The 19,873-nt window shown below is 41.7% G+C and overlaps 1 protein-coding gene and 1 pseudogene across 1 annotated transcript; one reads left to right on the top strand and one right to left on the bottom strand.

Moving 5' to 3' along the window:
* The first annotated feature begins 2,486 nt into the window (after window positions 1–2,486).
* On the top strand, window positions 2,487–3,440 carry LOC144275141 (olfactory receptor 14A16-like). The gene has a single exon (XM_077834279.1). It carries the CDS (start codon window positions 2,487–2,489, stop codon window positions 3,438–3,440), a length of 954 nt encoding a protein of 317 aa, XP_077690405.1.
* A 4,321-nt stretch (window positions 3,441–7,761) lies between these two features.
* LOC144274086 (olfactory receptor 6F1-like) lies at window positions 7,762–8,706 on the bottom strand (annotated as a pseudogene).
* Between the last annotated feature and the right edge of the window lie 11,167 nt (window positions 8,707–19,873).

Raw genomic sequence — 19,873 nt, 5'->3', positions numbered from 1 at the left:
CCTGGATTTGTGCTGGAAATGGCCCACCTTGATTATCATACACATTGTAAAGAGAGTGGTCACTTTGGATGGGCTATTACCAGCAGGAGAGTGAGTTTGTGTGTGGCGGGCGCGGAGGGTGAGAAAACCTGGATTTGTGCTGGAAATGGCCCAACTTGATTATCATACACATTGTAAGGAGAGTGATCACTTTAGATAAGCTATTACTAGCAGGAGAGTGGGGTGGGAGGAGGTATTGTTTCATGGTCTCTGTGTATATAATGTCTTCTGCAGTTTCCACAGTATGCATCCGATGAAGTGAGCTGTAGCTCACGAAAGCTTATGCTCAAATAAATTGGTTAGTCTCTAAGGTGCCACAAGTACTCCTTTTCTTTTTGCGAATACAGACTAACACGGCTGTTATTCTGAAACCTGTCATTATAGGAAGACACAATCCATCCCCAAAAGAGTTCACATTCAAAGTACACAAGACAGACAAAGGGAAGGGGAGGAAAGAGAGGCAGCAGTGACTGCTCCATGGTCACAAAGTGACAGAGTAAAGACTAGAACCGAAGTCTCCTGACTCAAACAGCACAGAAATAAAGTCACGGAGGGGAATCACACAACAAAGCCCGTTGCCAACTGTGCCCACATATCTATTCAGGGGACACCATCAAAGGGCCTAATAACATCAGCCACACTATCAGAGGCTCGTTCACCTGCACATCCACCAATGTGATATATGCCATCATGTGCCAGCAATGCCCCTCTGCCATGTACATTGGTCAAACTGGACAGTCTCTACGTAAAAGAATAAATGGACACAAATCAGATGTCAAGAATTATAACATTCATAAACCAGTCGGAGAACACTTCAATCTCTCTGGTCACGCAATTACAGACATGAAGGTCGCTATCTTACAACAAAAAAACTTCAAATCCAGACTCCAGCGAGAAACTGCTGAATTGGAATTCATTTGCAAATTGGATACTATTAATTTAGGCTTAAATAGAGACTGGGAGTGGCTAAGTCATTTTGCAAGATCGCCTATTTCCCCTTGTTTTTTCCTACCCCTCCCCCCCCCCCAGACATTCTGGTTAAACTTGGATTTATGCTGGAAATGGCCCACCTTGATTATCATGCACATTGTAAGGAGAGTGGTCAGTTTGGATGAGCTATTGCCAGCAGGAGAGTGAGTTTGTGTGTGTATGGGGGTGGGGGGGTGAGAAAACCTGGATTTGTGCTGGAAATGGCCCAACTTGATTATCATGCACATTGAAGGGAGAGTGGTCGCTTTGGATAAGCTATTACCAGCAGGAGAGTGAGTTTTTGTGTGTGTGTTTTTTTGAAAAAAGGGGGTGGTGGGGGTGAGAAAACCTGTATTTGTGCTGGAAATGGCCCACCTTGATTTTCATACACATTGTGTGGAGAGTGGTCACTTTGGATAAGCTATTACCAGCAGGAGAGTGAGTTTTTGTGTGTGGTTTTTGGAGGTGGGTGGGGGGGTGAGAAAACCTGGATTTGTGCTGGAAATGGCCCACCTTGATTATCATACACATTTTAAAGAGAATGGTCACTTTGGATGGGCTATTAGCAGCAGGAGAGTGAGTTTGCGGGGGGGGGGGGGACGCGGAGGGTGAGAAAACCTGGATTTGTGCTGGAAATGGCCCAACTTCATGATCACTTTAGATAAGCTATTACCAGCAGGAGAGTGGGGTGGGAGAAGGTATTGTTTCATGGTCTCTGTGTATATAATGTCTTCTGCAGTTTCCACAGTATGCATCCGATGAAGTGAGCTGTAGCTCACGAAAGCTCATGCTCAAATAAATTGGTTAGTCTCTAAGGTGCCACAAGTACTCCTTTTCTTTTTACAACCTAGCAGTAACTGAGCGATGTGACCAGCCCACCATCACCCAGCAGTGGGAGTGCAGCTGGGATCTGGTGCCATAAATCAACGTGTAAGTAGGCATCAGGCGGTATGTGGGATGTTGGGGTGGAATCATCACAGAAAAGCTGCCATGCGGGAAGCTGGGTGATTCTGTGCTGTATTTCTCAGTTAAGTGGGAATCAGACTGTGCTGGCATTTTAGTAGTGAGTTGAGTTGGCCAAGTTGTGAGCCTGCTGTCTGTAGCAATAGGGGCATAATTTTGGCTCAAATTGTTGGATTTGGGTTGTACTTTGTTCCATCTTTCATCCTGCATTTGATCAAGCCACATCTTGGGCCAGATCCTCAGATTGTGTAAACTGACCCAGCTCCAGTGACTTTAAGGGAGCAGTGCCAATTTACACTCCTGTGATAATGCACCAGAGTAGTGCCCTGGTTGTAAGCGGTGAGGAGCTCTCACTACTCCAGACAATGGAAGTGACAAGTGCTGTGCACCTTTGACATTCACATCATGAGATATCATGGAGAGGGGAATCAGAGTCATTCCCTCTCTCACTATAACCCTGACCATTGCTCTTGTCCTTCTCTCCACAGCCATCACACGATGAACCAAGAACGAAAATGTCCAACCAAACCACCGTGACCGAGTTCCTTCTCCTGGGATTCTCTGATGTTCGAGAGCTGCAGATTTTGCACTTCATGGTGTTTCTAGTGCTTTACCTGGCAGCCCTGGCAGGGAATCTTCTCATCATCACAGCCATAGCTCTTGACCACCACCTTCACACCCCCATGTACTTCTTCCTGATGAGTTTGTCCATCCTAGACCTCGGCTCCATCTCTGTCACCATCCCCAAATCTATGGCCAATTCCCTTATGAACACTAAGTCCATTTCCTATTCTGGATGTGTCGCCCAAGTCTTTTTCCTCATCTTCTTTGTTGTAGCTGACTTCGCCTTACTCACCATCATGGCGTACGATCGATACGTCGCCATCTGCAAACCACTGCACTATGAGACTATAATGAACAGGAGAGCTTGTGTCCAAATGGCAGCCAGTGCCTGGATCAGTGTTGTTCTCTATTCTTCATTGCAGACCGGGAACACGTTTTCGTTAACCTTCTGTGGAGGCAACATGGTGGATCAGTTCTTCTGTGAAATCCCCCAGCTATTCAAGCTCGCCTGCTCTAACTCGTACTTCAGTGAAGTTGGGGTTATTGCATTTGGTGTGTGTTTAACCGTAAGTTGCTTTGTTTTTATAATTGTGACATATGTTCAGATCTTGACCACGGTATTGAGAATCCCCTCTGAGCAGGGCCGACATAAAACCTTCTCCACATGCCTTCCTCACCTCATTGTAATTTCCATGTTTCTTTCCACTGGTCTCTTTGCCTACATGAAACCCATCTCCAGCTCTCCGTCAACTCTGGATCTCGTGGTGGCTGTTCTCTATTCCGTGCTGCCGCCAGTGATGAATCCGATCATCTACAGCATAAGGAACAAGGAAATCAAAGCTTCCCTGAGGAAAATGACTGGGTGGAGGTTATTCAACAAGAATAAAATGTCTGCATTTCTCTGATGAACATGGTTTTATCTGTTTTTTTTACAAATACAATCAACTGATGACATTATTGTCCCCATAAGAATATGGTGTGTGATTTTTTTATGGAAAATGCTGTCTGTATAGTGGTAAATCCACGCTAACTCCACTCAGTCAGTGGAGTTCTTCCAGTTTTATAGCAGTATAAGAAAGATGAAAATCTATCGATCGCCTGCTTTTATACTGCCACCCCTCACCATGTTATCTGAGTTCCTTCCACGTAAAATCAGTAGCCATTAGAAAGTACCCAGTGGACTTCATGGAGTCTCTGGTTCTTCTCCTTTTTTGGGGTCAAAACTTTGCTTGGGGTATGATGGCTTTTGGCTTTCTGTTTGCTGATGTGACAAGGTGGGATATGACAGCATCAGATCATGAACTCTGTGTTTTGCTATCTGGGTAAATATTGACATGGTGACTTCAGAAGCCTGGGCTTGTTCAATAGCCGTCTATCGCTCTTTGTTCATGGTAGCTCTCCTACCTGAGAAAGGTGCATGTTACTTTGCTGAAGAAAGAAGAGAAATCACTCAGAGAAATCAAGACTGAAGTCTGGGGCCTTTGATTTTTGTTGCCTTTCACCTACAGGCCCTGCTGCATGGAACAAGTCTTTTGCTGTATAGGGAGTCTGGAAGTGAGGGCGGGGGGAGGGCGGGGGCATGGCTGGTGGGTCTGGAAGTTTTAATTTTAGCACATGACAAAGAGACAGGCGACCTATTTAAGTGCAGAGTCCTACCCTGTGTCAGGTGCCAACCATAATCCCATGTAAGAAGGACTTGCAGGAGTTCGTTCTATCTAATCTAATCTATCTGTCTATTGTAGGATTTCACACTGTCACCCACCACCATGCTATCTGAGCACCTTCCACATAAAATCAGGAGCCACAGCAAAGCCCCTAGTAGACCCTAAGGAGCCAGAGACTCCATTCCTTTTTTTGTTCTTCCCCTCAGGATAAAAGATATGATTGTGGTATCAGTGCAGTTGTTTGGTTCTGGCTTCTTTCTCAGATTTTTTAAATTTTATTTTAGGGGTATTTTTTGTTTTTTTTTTACTGGTGGATTGATTTGTTTCTTTATGAGGTGGGAGTGCCTGGGGACAGGAGCGCTGGAAGCTCCCTAGAAGTGTGGGGGAGGCACCGACACCTGAACCAAGGCCCCACCCCCACATGGCCTCTTCCCCTGAGGCCCCACCCTCATGCCGCCTCTTCCCCCCCGAGGCCCTTCCCCATGCTTGCTCCTCTCTGCCCCCTCCCCACCATCGCTCACCCTTAAGGCCAGTAAAAAGTGGGAGAACATACCCCTCCCACTTTTAAAAGTGATGGGGCCATGGCCCCCTGCCCCCCCACCCCCATCTCCATTCTGGTTCCTCTGCCTGGGGAGAGGCTGAGTGTTTGGATAGACAGTGTTGCAAGTGTTTTCTCCTTTATTGGGCGTGCCCGTATCTCATCTCCTTGATGGGGTTTTCCGAGCATTGGGTGAAGTAACATCTTGTATTGGCCCAATTTCTGTTGTTGGGAGAGACAAATTTCCAAGCTTACACAGAGCTCTTCCTCGGGTTTGGGAAAGGTGTCACAGCTAAATACAAGTTTCAGAGCGGTAGCCGTATTAGTCTGTATCAGCACGTTTTAAATTTTCATCCAGATTTGGGATAAAAACCAATTTCAAAATATTGGAATTTCCTCTACAATGAAAATTCCAACCAGCTCTAATTAGGGCTGGGACTTCCAAAGAGGCCAAAGGGACATAGGTGCAAAAATTCTATTGAAACTCTCTCAGGTTCCTTTGGTAAACCCAGCCTACGTCTTTACACTCCTTTGAAATCCCCAGCCTTAATAAGTAAAACACTTTCCAAAAGGTAGGGGGATACAAAGGTAAAAGTTAAAGTTTATTTACACTCTGATGATAAGACTGGTCTAGATACAAATATACAAAAATACAAATAAGTCAGGCATCAAGGGCAAGATATGTAAAGGTATTTAGGAACCTAGTGGGATTCTCAAAAGCATCTAGGTGTCTACCACCCATTAAAATCAATAGTTCCCATCAACAGATGATGACACTAAACTGGGAGGAGTGGTAGATACGCTGGAGGGTAGGGATAGGATACAGAGGGACCTAGAAAAATTGGAGGGTTGGGCCAAAAGAAATCTGATGAGGTTCAACAAGGACAAGTGCAGAGTCCTGCACTTAGGACGGAAGAATCCCATGCACCGCTACAGACTAGGGACCGAATGGCTAGGCAGCAGTTCCGCAGAAAAGGACCTAGGGGTGACAGTGGACGAGAAGCTGGATATGAGTCAACAGTGTGCCCTTGTTGCCAAGAAGGCCAATGGCATTTTGGGGTGTATAAGGAGGGGCATGGCCAGCAGATCGAGGGACGTGATCGTTCCCCTCTATTCGACATTGGTGACATCTGGAGTACTCTGTCCAGTTTTGGGCCCCACACTACAAGACGGATTTTTAAAAACTGGAGAGAGTCCAGCGAAGGGCAACAAAAATGATTAGGGGTCTGGAACACATGACTTATGAGGAGAGGCTGAGGGAACTGGGATTGTTTAGTCTTCGGAAGAGAAGAATGAGGGGGCATTTGATAGCTGCTTTTAACTACCTGAAAGGTGGATCCAAAGAGGATGAATCTAGAATATTCTCAGTGATAGCAGATGACAGGACAAGGAATAATGGTCTCAAGTTTCAGTGGGGGAGATTTAGGTTGGATATTAGGAAAAACTTTTTCACTAGGAGGGTGGTGAAACACTGGAATGCGTTACCTAGGGAGGTGGTGGAATCCCCTTACTTAGAAGTTTTTAAGGTCAGGCTTGACAAAGCCCTGGCTGGGATGATTTAGTTGGGGATTTGTCCTGCTCTGGGCAGGGGGTTGGACTAGATGACCTCCAGAGGTCCCTTCCAACTCTGATATTTTATGATTCTATGAACAGTTATGTTTTGAGAACTATCAGTTAGCCAGTTTTTAATCAATTTACTGTTGTTTTTGTGTAGTGTTATTTTTTTAAATAGTGTGATGTTACCCTGAATCAAACCTTTAGAAAAATGCAAGTCTATTACATAAACACCATTGCCTTTATCAATCAGAAATGTCACAGTTAAATCAAGTTCATTTGATAAAAAACATTCTGTGAAAACATATTGATCACCATTAATTGAAATTCTTTCTCCCTTGTAATTCCTTTTTGTTGAAAAATGACCATTTTCAAAAATGAATTTTTTTGTAAAGAACTGTTGATTTAGTGAATTTTTGTTTTCTTTTTTTAATTAAATTTTTCATTTCAATTTTTGACAACATTTAAATGGAAAACTTTGTAAAAAACGTTATTGAATTATTTCCATTTACCAACATGTAGGACCCCCAAACTTAGAACCCTTAAAAAGGGAAATAAGTTTGATTTTTTTAAATTCTTCACTAATTAAAAAAAAAAATCCACCATCGTTGTTCATCATTCTGTATTTCCTGCATGTTGTTCTTTAGTCTGCTGTTTAATAATTTTTCAGCTATTGAACCAGGAAACAGACACAATGTCGTGTGAGTTGGCCAACCAGTCATACATCACAGATAATGAAAACTCTGGAGTTGCTACAAATTTAAACTTAGAACAAACTTCTGAGTGCAGATTCAGTGTCACTAAGGTCTTGATCCTGCACACGCTTTATGCCCAAGCTTTCTTTCCTAGTGTGAGTAGTCCGTTAGAGTCAACTGGACGACTCAAAATAATATAATTTAGCACTTGAGTGAGGATCTCAGGATGGGGGCCTAAATGTGAATTGCTAAAAGTAATGTCCACATAGGGCCTGATCTAAAGGCCATTTAATTCAGTTGAAAGATGTTTATTGATGCCAATGGGCTGTTGATGAGACCTCTTGAGAGATTTTAAGGGACAGATTTTCAAAAGTATTTGTAGCTACCACTGAAATCAATGGGATTTTGGTGCCTCATCTGCTGAAGTGCTTTGGAAAAGCCCACTAAACAACTATCTGCATCTTTAGACACCTAAATATCTTTGAAAATATGCCCCTTAGGAGCTCACGTCCGGTAGATTTTCAATAAAAATTAGGCTCCTAGAAGCTAGATCTTTAATGATATTTAGGGGCCTATCTGAAACTTTAGGTGCCTAAATTCCTTTGCAAATCTGGCCCTTAGGCACTTCTGAACATTTTACCCAAATACCAAAGTTGTAAATGTAAAATTGGAACCAGGATTAAAAGAACAACAACAAGGACAGTTACTACCAAAGGGAACATGAGCACAGGCTGAGAATCAGACCCAGTAACATCTAAGCCATTCAAAAACAACTTCATGGCCCACTGAATACCTTCCATAAAGCCTCCTTCACCTCTTTGTTTCTCAGACTGTCAATGAAGAGGTTGAACAGTGGAGTTACAATGGTGTTCAAAGTGTTGACAGCCTTGTTCATGTCCAAGGCATTCTGTCTGGAAGGCCTGACATACAGGAAGATGGTGGAGCTGTACCATATAATCACAAGAGTGAGATGGGCAGAGCAAGTGGAAAAGGCCTTTTGCTGGCCTTGGGCTGACGGGATTCTCAGTATGGTGGAGAGGGTGTAAATGTAGGAGACCAGAGTTATTGAACATAATCCCAGGATGACGATGATCTAGATGATAAGAGCTGCCATCTCAATCACATAGGTGTCTGTGCAGGAGAGAACGATGAAGGAATCTATGCTGCGGAAGAAACGAGTAATGACATTAGTGCCACAGAAGGACAATCTAACTCTCAGAGATTCTGGGATAGAAATAGCCAGGAAACTACACACCCAGGAGCCAAGGGCCAGCTGAGCAGACAAGATGCTGTTCATGATGGTGCTATAGTGCAATGAGTAGCAAATAGCCAGATAGCAGTCATAGGCCATGGAAGAGAAGAGGAAATATTCTGTGCCCCCCAGGGAGAAAATGAAGTATATCTACAGGATGCAGCTACTAAAGGGGATGGTTCTGCTTTTCCACAGGAAAATCGCAATGGTCTTGGGAACACAAGCTGTGGTGTATCATATCTCCAGCAAGGAGAGGTAGCAAAGGAAGAAGTACATGGGGGTGCGGAGTTGATGGCTGGCCCTCACTAGGACTAGGATGGCAACATTTCCTGCAACTGTCAGGACATACATCACGGTAAACACCACAAAAAGAGAGATCTGCAAATATTGACTACCGGGGAAGCCCAGAAGGATAAATTCCTGTATCCTGGACTGGTTTTCCTTCTCTATTCCAGTCACAGGCTCCATCTGTCAAGACACAAGAGACCATAATTCAGGAGAAGCTTTGTTACATGGATTATTAGACATCGCAGGTACAGTTTTCAAGGGTGCCTGTCAAGGTTCCTTCCCCACTCTGAACTCTAAGGTACTGATGTGGGGACCTGCATGAAAGACCCTCTAAGCTTATTCTTACCAGCTTAGGTTAAAAAAATTCCCCAAGGTACAAACTTTGCCTTGTCCTTGAACCCTATGCTGCCACCACCAAGCGTGTTACACAAAGAACAGAGAAAGAGCGCACTTGGAGAAGTCTTCCCCCAAAATATCCCCCAAGCCCTACACCCCCTTTCCTGGGGAAGGCTTGATAAAAATCCTCATCAATTTGTACAGGTGAACACAGACCCAAACGCTTGGAACTTAAGAACAATGAAAAAGCTATTAGGTTCTTAAAAGAAGAATTTTAATGAAAGAAAAGGTAAAAGAATCACCTCTGTAAAATCAGGATGGTAAATACCTTACAGGGTAATCAGATTCAAAACATAAAGCATCCCTCTAGGCAAAACCTTAAGTTACAAAAAGACACAAAAACAGGAATATACATTCCATCCAGCACAGCCTATTTTACCAGCCATTAAACAAAAGGAAATCTAATGCATTTCTAGCTAGATTAATTACTAACTTTTTACAGGAGTTCTGAGTTGCATTCCTGATCTGTTCCCAGCAAAAGCATCACACAGACAGACAGATAGACCCTTTGTTCCTCCCCCTCCAGCTTTGAAAGTATCTTGTCTCCTCATTGGTCATTTTGGTCAGGTGCCAGCAAGGTTATCTTAACTTCTTAACCCTTTACAGGTGAAAGGGTTTTGCCTCTGTCCAAGAGGGATTTTATAGCACTGTATACAGAAAGGTGGTTACCCTTCCCTTTATATTTATGACAGTGCCTAAATGATATAGAAGCCTAAATCCCATTACAAAATCATGTAAGTTGCTTAGGAGCCTAAGAGCTAGAGTTGCAAAAGTGTTTAGATGTCAATGGTGCTGACTGACAAAAATGCTTAAGCAGGTTAGGCACCTAATCTGGTGAGGGGTTTTTGAAAATCCCACTCAGCATCTATCTGAAGCTTTAGACATCTTCATACTTTTGAAAATCTGACTCTGAAAGATTAAAGCTCTTTTGAAAATTGGATTTAGGCACTCAAGTCACCCAGGGCCAGATTTTAAATGGCATTGAGGCATGTAGTGGGATTTTCAAAAACACCAAGGCACCTAAACTGATTGATTTCATTGATTCATAGATTGCAAAGCTAGAAGGGACCATTGTGATCATCTAGTCTGACCTTCTGTATAACACAGGACATAGATCTTCTCCAAAATAATTTGTAGAGCAGATCTTTTAGAAAAACATCCAATCTTGATTGAAAAATTCTCAGTGATGGAGAATCCACCATGACTGTTAGTAAATTGCTCCAAAAGTTAATTACTCTCACTGTACACCTTATTTCCAGTCTTATTTTGCCTAGCTTAAACTTCCAGCCATTGTATGGTGTTATCCCTTTCTATGCTAGACTGAAGAGACCATGAAGGAATTTATAGACTGTGATTAATTCACCCATTTACCTTCTTTTTGTTAAGCTAAATAGATTGAGCTCCTTGGGTCTGTCACTATAAGGCATGCTTCCTAAACTTTTAATCATTCTCATGGCTCTTCTCTGAACCCTCTCCAATTGATCAACATCCTTTTTGAATTGTTGACACGAGAACTGGACATAGTCTTTTTCCTGTTTATGCATCCAAGAATTGCATTAGTCCTTTTGGCACAGCATCACACTGGGAGCTCATGTTCAGCTGATTATCCACCATGACCGTCAAATCTTTTTCAGAATCACTATTTCCCACAATAGAATTCCACATCCGGCAAGTATGTCCTACATGCTTTGTTCCTAGATGTAGACATTCACATTTAGCCATAGTAAAATCATATTGTTTGCTTGTGCCCAGCTTACCAAGCGATCCAGATCGTTCTGTAACCCTGTCCTCTTCATTATTAACTACTTCCTCATTTTTGTGTCATTTGCAAACTTTATCAGTGATGAGTTTATGTCATCTTCCATATCATTAAAAAATGTTAAATAGAGTTAGGATATGAACAGAACCCTCTTGGACCCCACTGGAAACATACCTGTTCCAAGACAATTCCCTTTAACAATTACATTTTGAGACCTAACCGTGAGCCAGCTTTTAGTCCATGTATTGTGTGCCATGTTATTTTTGTATCCTTCTAGTTGTTTATTCAAAATGTCATGCAGCACCAAGTCAAATGCCATAGAGAAGTCTATTTTATCAACACTATTGCCTTTATCAATCACAACTGTAATGTCATCAAAAATGATACCAAGTTAGTTTGACAGGATCTATTTACCATAAACCCATGTTAAATGACATTAATTATATTACTTTATTTCTTTATTAATTGAGTCCCTTATCAGTGTAACGATGCTGGTTCTGGTGGGACCCAATGGAGAGTGCCCATTCAGAACAAATTGCTTCAAGCAGGGCAGTTACAGCCCAAGGCTGGGGTTTCTGTGCACACCAAGGCAAAGCAAACCAGCCAGACAGAGAAGACTTTGCTTTTGCCCCACTGGCTAACCACAAGTCACACAAGCAATTCCCTTAGACACCCCAGTTTCACCACCAGTGCCACTCGTTATGGGGACAAATGGTGATGAAAACCAATAGCCCAGTAAAAGAAAAAAGGTTCTCTCCATCCCAAAGGACCAAGCCCCAGACCCAGGTCAATATACAAATCAGATCTGACCCACAAATCACGCTGTTGCCAATCCTTTAGAATCTAAAATCTAAAGGTTTATTCATAAAAAGAAAAGATATAGACGAGAGCTAAAATTGGTTCAATGGAATCAATGACATACAGTGATGGCAAAGCTCTTGGTTCAGGTTTGCAGCAGTGAGAGAATAAACTGCAGGTTCAAATCAAGTCTCTGGAGAACATCCATAGCTGGGATGGATCTTTCAGCCCTTGGTTCAAAGCTTCAGTGTAGCAAAGTCCCTCCAGAGGGATGAAGCAGGATTGAAGACAAGATGGAGGAGCTGCAGCAGCTTTTTATAGTCTCTTGCCATGTGGTCTTTCTTTCTTTGTGCCAAAGACAAGCTGTCCATCACCTGGCCTGGAAACACCTGAGAGTTCTGTCCATAGGTAGGGCCCTGAATACCTGGCTGAGTCCCAAGGTGTGTCTGCCTTCTCTCAATGGGTCAATTGTATATCTGGTGGTCCTTAATGGGCTATCAAGCAGGCTAGGCAGAGCTGACACCAACTTGTCTGGGGTGTCACGGAGAAGCGTAGCATAAGTTTGAAATACAGACAGTATAGAGCCAATATTCATAACTTTAACTACAAAAATAATACACACAAATAGACAGCATAATCAGCACCAGCAAACCATAACCTTGTCTTTGACACCTTATTTGACTCCCTTTATACAAGATTTGGTGCCACTACAGGACTTTGGTTGCAACAATGATCTATACGGTCTCAGCTTATGTCAATAACCTCACAATCAGCCACTCCCTTATCTTGCCTGACAGGCCTATAATTACCTTGGTCCTCCCATTTACCCTTTTTCAATATTGGCACAACATAAGCTTTCTTCCAGAGTTTCAACAGTAAAGGCCCAGTGAGCTCCTCAACTAGCATTTTTAAACCTCCTGGATGCGGGTTATCTGGATCTGCTGATTTAAAAATGTCTAACTTTAGTAGCTTCTGTTTAACATCCTCCTGAGGTACTAGTGGATTTGAGTGGGTTTTAGCCACCTTGATGCTATTGAAAATCCCACTAGGTGCCTAAATACCTTTAAAAATCTGGCCCTTAGCTGCTGTTGAAAATTTTACCCCACCCCACACAGTGACCAAATTCATTTGGTCCACAGATTTTCTAACATCTGGAGAAACAAAGGATACTTTGTATTGAATTCTGTTTTTCTAAGTCCTCCTGATGAGAAACAATCTCATCATCCATGGGAGTGGACGCTTCCTTCTGTATGCAAATAGCAGCAATAGGGAAATCCAGGACTCAGAGGGTGAAAACCAACACACCAAATCAGTTTTCCATCTCTACCCCAATCTTGAATTCTGTAGGTCACAAGAGATGCTCATGGAGTTAAACAGTTAAAATGCATTACTGGATGTTCCTTGAATGTTCAAGTCAGAATCCTAGTGCCTGAATAATTATTACCACCTCCCCTATCTCCCTAAGCCTCAATCAGCTACGACTTACATCTAGAGTTTTTCAAGAAACAGGGCAAGGGAAGGGAAGGGGATCCTGATCATTTCATCATTTTTCCCATTGACATTGGAAAAGTTGATGGCACTTTTGATCTACTAATTGTTCATTCAATCTTCAGCCAGTGCTATTCCTTGTCAAAAGTCCCTCCATGCTCTTAGCTGGGATTTTCAAAGGGGCCTAAGAGAGTTTGGTACCCAATACCCATTGAACTCCATTAGGTTATGGACACACGGCATGTAGAATTTCCCTTGATTCTGGATGTCCATATTTAAGGGATGATCTTGACTTGCACTCTGGAGAATCACTGATATGCAAATCCCATTTTAACAGATCTACGGAATTTAGCATGAAGAAGAATAGGAAGAAAAATATCCCAGTTTCCCTGAAAATTTCCTTTCTTCTAATATTAAGGTAAATGGGTCAGTCTTGTCCTCTGCTATTTTCTCCTTCATGAATCTCTGCTGTGCTCTGCGGCAGGCAGGACTTGTCTTTGTTCCTCAAAGGCTCTACGATGAACATTTTACATTGCTATATTCCAAGGCAGAGAATCCTAATCTCTAGTTCCAGCACAACATTGCCAAACTTGAACTCCTAATCTTTTCTCCTAGATCCTCCCTCATTTTCCATTCTCCAGCTCATTTCAGAACTCAGCTACCCTTCCCAATACACACCTTTGGAATGCTGGGGTTATTTATGTGTCTTCTTCTGAGTCCAGGACCATGATTTTTGTCTTTGGTGAAGATTTTCAGAGGCAAAGAGGGCAATTCTGTGGCCCAACTCCCATTGAAAATCCTTTGACAGTCTCCCCCTTTGTACAGAACATGAAAACTGATTTTACAGTTTGCCCAGGATCAAATTCTAACAACCAAGGAACAGACGTCATGACTAGGCTTGGAAGGATTAGATTTGTATTGGTGAATGTTGGTAAATGTTGATTTCACCACACACACACACACACAAACTGATGAAAATGTATTTCCATCGATAATACTCAAAATTTACAGATAGGCAAAGTAAGAAAAATACTGCAGGAGAACTTATTAGAGTCAAAATCCAGTGATTTAGACTTTTGAATTAGGCTTACAAATGGATTAGTGAATGAACAGTAAAAACAGGTATGATCTGTTGAATTAAGGATATTTACTTTCTATAGTTTAACACATGATGTTGACAATTTGTGTTTTAATGGTTTATAGAGCTTTCACTTTTTGAATCTCAGTGTTAACTATCATTTGTCTGACAGTCTCCCACGCCCCACCCCCATAATTTTGAACAACTATGAACACTGAAATAAATAAAAAGTGGAGAAAATGCTTAAAAACAAACAGTGACAGTACCCATCAAAATTATAAATAATAAAAATAAAATGCTGCCAAGCCTATCCATGACATATTAACATACAAGTGAGAACAGAACAAGAATTTCATACAGAATTATGTACCAGACAGTGCTTAATTGTCAATGCTCATTAAGTATAATCCCTAGCTTTTGTGCAATGCTTTTCATCAGTAGATCTCAACACATTTTACAACTGGAGTCAGGGTCATTGTCCCCATTTTACAAAAGAAGAAATTATAAACCAAAATAAATGTACCTGATTTTGCAGTGCCGGACCTTAGAGGCACATTCCATGCTCAGCTGAGACGGAAATAAGACTTTGCCCTCAAGGATAAACGATTGATTGTCACTGTGCAATGGGATTTTCAAAGGAGTTCAAAGCAATTAAAAATTCAAATCTCCTTGTGATTCAGTGGAATGTAAATGCCTGATTCCCACAGACTCTTTTAAAAATCGCACCCATAATGATTATCCTCCTTATGCTAATCTGAGCTAGTTTGGCAAAGATAATAATACCTTGTAATTATAAACCTCTTTACATCTTCAAATCACTGTCCAGTCATAAGCTATTTTATTCTACAACAGGTTGAAAAGAACTTCCTTTGTAGCCATAACTTCAGTGTTGTTTGGAATGGGCCCAATGCCCTTCTGTAGTAAATAATTAAGCATTATCAATCCTCTGCCATATGAGGAGAAATTAGGGCAGAGGGGTAAAGGATCTTGCTTAGGGATGCATCGGAAGTCAGGGGAAAAGCCCAGAACAGAGACCATCTCCTGCCTTCTAATACCCTAAACTTCATAGTTACAGAGGGCCTGATCCAATGACGGAGGAAGTCAAAGTTATTCTATTCATTCACTCTAGTAGACTTGGGAAGAAATTCATGGTGCTTTTTCACCTGTAGATTTCAAACCATTTTATCAAGGTGGGTGAGTGGTATTATTTCATTTATTTACAGATGGGGAAACTGAGGCACAGACAGTTAATCTGACTTTCACACAGTAAATGAGTGACAGAGCTGGGACAAACTCCAGCTCCTTATTTCCCATCTACCAGACCAGGCTACAGCTGAGATTTCAAAAGCTGCCTAAGGGATTATGGGGCAAATTCTTAAAGGCTTTTAGGTGTGTAGTGGGATTTTTCAAAGCAGCTAGGTGTCTAATACCCATTGCAATCAAGGATTTTTAGGTGCCTAGATACTTCTAAAAATCTCATTAGGTGCCTAAAAACCTTTAAAAATCTGGTTCTTAAACAAACAAATGCCCGTGAAAATGAATGAGGAGTGGGTGTCCATGTGGCATTTGTGGCTATGAAAACCTAAGTCTACCTCTTAGAGAAATATCCAATCCATTTTTACATTCTTATCTATGCGACTCAATAAATTACAGCAGCAGTGAGTTCCACAGATCTATCATATAGTTATTTTCTCTTCTGCAGTCAAGAGTTGAAAAAGATGAGTGAAATTTAGAAAGTGAGAAAGTAAGTGAGAGAGAAGGAAGTATGTTACAGATGAACCAATTACTCACTGCGAAACCTATTCCTTCCAACCAGATATGGCCCAGTAGGTCACATTACCAAGTATACAAAAAATAGGTCTTAATACAAGTGGTTTAAAGTATATTTCTGGGATCCTCTCTCTCTCTCTCTCTAGTGGACCTAACTTATTAGCTTTTGCTGACAGAACTAGCCAGAACAGACCCCCTTCACATATTATATTCTCTCCTTAGAATGAGGCGTTCTTGGATTCTGAGGAAAAAAATGCATTGCAAGCCATATTTTTTCCTCCAGCTATAAATCAAACATTTAAAGGTTTCATACACAAAATCCTCCTACTATTGCATAAATTTCTATATTGATTAGAATCTCATTGCCTTACCATTTTGTCATCACCCTGCTGTCTTTTTCCCTTACCTGCTTCGTTTATGTATGGCAACTCAACAGGTTCAAGAAAGAAGACGAATTTACGTTCCTCAGAAGTGCTCTTGGGATTTGGTCTCCACAGAATTTCACTGTCTTCTCAAGAATGTGCCAAACCCCTGGCTTAGTAAGGACGGTGTCCTTGTTTAAAGAAGAGCACTGGAAGTTAGGAGAGCTTGGTTCTGTGTCTCCATTGACTTGCTGATGTACCACTGTGAAATTGTTTAAGTTCTTTGTTCCTCAGTTTCTCCATTTGTAAAAGACAAAAGGCCAGATTTCTCAAGGTATTTAGATGCCTATTGAAATTTCCAGAAGCACCTCTGAACCTACAACTCATTGATTTCTGTGGATGTTAGGTGCCTCTGTCCTTTTAATAATCTCACTAGGTGACTAAATACTTTTTAAAATCTGGCCCTAAGTGGCTGCCCAAAGTTAGGCAACTACGTCCACATTTAGGCAACCTAATAGGTGGTCTAAGATACAGAAGTATAAAGCACCAGAGGCTAAAGACATTCAGACATCTGAAGATAGGCAGATAGGCACCGAGTGGGAATTTCAGAAGTACCTATGCAGGTTAAGCACATAACTCCAATTGAATTCAATGGGATTTAGGGACCTAGGCCTTTGAAAATCCCACTAGACACCTAATAACCTTTGAAAATCTGGTTCTAAGACACTTTGGTGCTTTTGAAATATTTGCCTCTAGTCTACACAAAAAGTTGTACTGACATAATGAAAGGTGTGATTTTATACCAATTTAGCTAAAAGAGTGCAACTTTGTATATGGATATTATATTGGTTTAAACCTCATGTATATCAATTTTCAGGTGCAAACTGAACTGATATAACCAGTTTTCAACCTAAAGAGTCCACAAAGGCACAAAAGTTGCAGTGGACTAAATAAACATATTGAAGTTAAGTTGCTGTGTCTTCTCTGTATAGACAAGGCCTAGGGCCAGATTTTTAAAAGTATTTAGGCACCTAGTGGAATTTTCAAACCTTCTAGTTGCCCAACATCCATTGAAATCAATGATTTAGGTACCAAGGTGCTTTTCAAAATCCCACTAGGTGCCTAAATACCTCAACTAATCTGGCCCTAAATCACTTTTGAAAATAGGATTGACAGTTAAATTTTCAAGTGCAGCTAATTGCCTAAAGAGCCAATGAGACTTAAGCTCCTAAGTCACCTAGGTGCTTTAGGAAATTTTACCCTAAGGCTCCCTAGTGTGCTTGAATGTGGTATAGTTTGAATTCTAGGGACTTCAATGGAAGTTAGACACCAAGGTGCTTTTGAAGATCCTGCTAGGCACCTGCTTGTCTCTTTAGCACCTTTATACCTTTGAGGTTCTCAGCCCAAGTGCTTAGCTATCCAGTTCCACCGGGTTGTCATTGTGCTCATGAAATCCTGAACTGCTCAGAGCATTTGCCATCCACATGGGTGTGAAAATTACTGAGCAATATCAGGCATTATCCCGGTAAATAAAATGGGAATTTGCTGGGCTAAGGACTGAATAAAATTTAAGTCAGGGGTAAAATAATTGCTGAAATTATGCACCTGATCTCCCTTCCCCTTCCAGAGATTTAGGCTGGGATTTTCAAAGGCGACTAAGGGAGTTAGGTTTCCAACTCCCATTTAAATTAATGAAATTTGGGCACCTAAATTCCTTTAGGCACATTTGAAAATACCAGTCCACTTTGGCATGGATTTAATTGAGGCAGGACTGGCCCCTAAAACAGAAGCTACTCCCCATAATAGTGTAATACATGTGAGAAGAGAATCAGGATCTGTGACTTTATGGCCCTCAGCTCAGTGAGAGATTCATGATAACATCGTTAGGCTTGGCAACATGGACACCGCATTCTAAGTGATAGGTCAGAGCTCCTAAATGTAAATGAGCTGCAAAGATGAGAGCATGTGTGTTTGTGGCTAGAATACAGAAATTGTGACTTATTCCAGTTCAGAGCCAGTGGGCAGATTCCATATGCCTTAGGGTGAAAATCGTCCAGTGCAGAGAAGTACTTACCTTACACCTAACCCTCACAGAATCACTTAAGGAGGTCTTCAGTAGTGCACCGGCTGAATTCAATTCCTCATCTCAGCATGGGACACAGGACCAAAGACATAGGTTGATAGAAATTTAAAGCTGATATAGTGAGTTGATGACCTGTATGATATGAATTAGTAAGTCTTTGCTCACATAGTGGTGGTGTCATAAATATAAAGGGAAGGGTAAACCCCTTTGAAATCCCTCCTGGCCAGGGGAAAGCTCCTCTCACCTGGAAAGGGTTAAGAAGCTAAAGGTAACCTCGCTGCCACCTGACCAAAATGACCAATGAGGAGACAAGATACTTTCAAAAGCTGGGAGGAGGGAGAGAAACAAAGGGTCTGTGTGTCTGTCTTTTGTCTGTCTTTGTCGGGGATAGACCAGGAATGGAGTCTTAGAACTTTTAGTAAGTAATCTAGCTAGGTATGTGTTAGATTATGATTTCTTTAAATGGCTGAGAAAAGAATTGTGCTGAATAGAATAACTATTTCTGTGTATCTTTTTTGTAACTTAAGGTTTTGCCTAGAGGGGTTCTCTATGTTTTTCAATCTAATTACCCTGTAAGATATCTACCATCCTGATTTTACAGGGGGGATTTCTTTATTTCTATTTACTTCTATTTTTATTAAAAGTCTTCTTGTAAGAAAACTGAATGCTTTTTCATTGTTCTCAGATCCAAGGGTTTGGGTCTGTGGTCACCTATGCAAATTGGTGAGGCTTTTTATCCAACATTTCCCAGGAAAGGGGGGGTGCAAGTGTTGGGAGGATTGTTCATTGTTCTTAAGATCCAAGGGTCTGGGTCTGTAGTCACCTAGGCAAATTGGTGAGGATTTTTACCAAACCTTGTCCAGGAAGTGGGGTGCAGGGTTTTGGGAAGTATTTTGGGGGGAAAGACGCGTCCAAACAGCTCTTCCCCAGTAACCAGTATTAGTTTGGTGGTGGTAGCGGCCAGTCCAAGGACAACGGGGGGAATATTTTGTACCTTGGGGAAGTTTTGACCTAAGCTGGTAAAGATAAGCTTAGGAGGTTTTTCATGCAGGTCCCCACATCTGTACCCTAGAGTTCAGAGTGGGGGAGGAACCTTGACAGGTGGAGAAATATCAACATTGCATTTGTCACCAGTTTGCACCCTGTTGTTGGAGTCTAAGGAAAGCATCTGTAACAGTGACCAGTGCCTGGTGTTGGAAGAGTCCTACACATGGGTCTAGTCTGGTGAAGAAATGTGGACAGGCCAGGGTAATACTTATGCTAAGCTCACTGGCTTCAGCCAAGTCTTTGCTTGACATGAGTGTTGCTTGAGAAATTCGTCCGTGTGGAGAGACTTCTTTAAAGAATGCTTACAGCGGCTGGGTAAGACAAGGGTGTTTTCTACTGTGTTGAAGGACATAGATAAAAGGAAGTTAATCAGTAGAATACATAAAAGGTATTGCCAAAAAGTCCCTATATTGTGAAAAACAGAAAAGTCCCTATATTTGAGTGGTACGATCCAAGTAAATAAACCAATTGGAAAAGGGACACGATGACATAAAAGTAGCCTGGACAGACAAAGTTTTGTAAACTGAAGCCTGCACATGTATATACTATGGGTTAGGTAAGACACA

This window comes from Eretmochelys imbricata, chromosome 14, assembly GCF_965152235.1.
Source record: "Eretmochelys imbricata isolate rEreImb1 chromosome 14, rEreImb1.hap1, whole genome shotgun sequence".
Taxonomy (NCBI): domain Eukaryota; kingdom Metazoa; phylum Chordata; order Testudines; family Cheloniidae; genus Eretmochelys; species Eretmochelys imbricata.
Note: the sequence above shows the minus strand (reverse complement) of the source record. Positions and strands in the feature narration are given on the sequence as shown.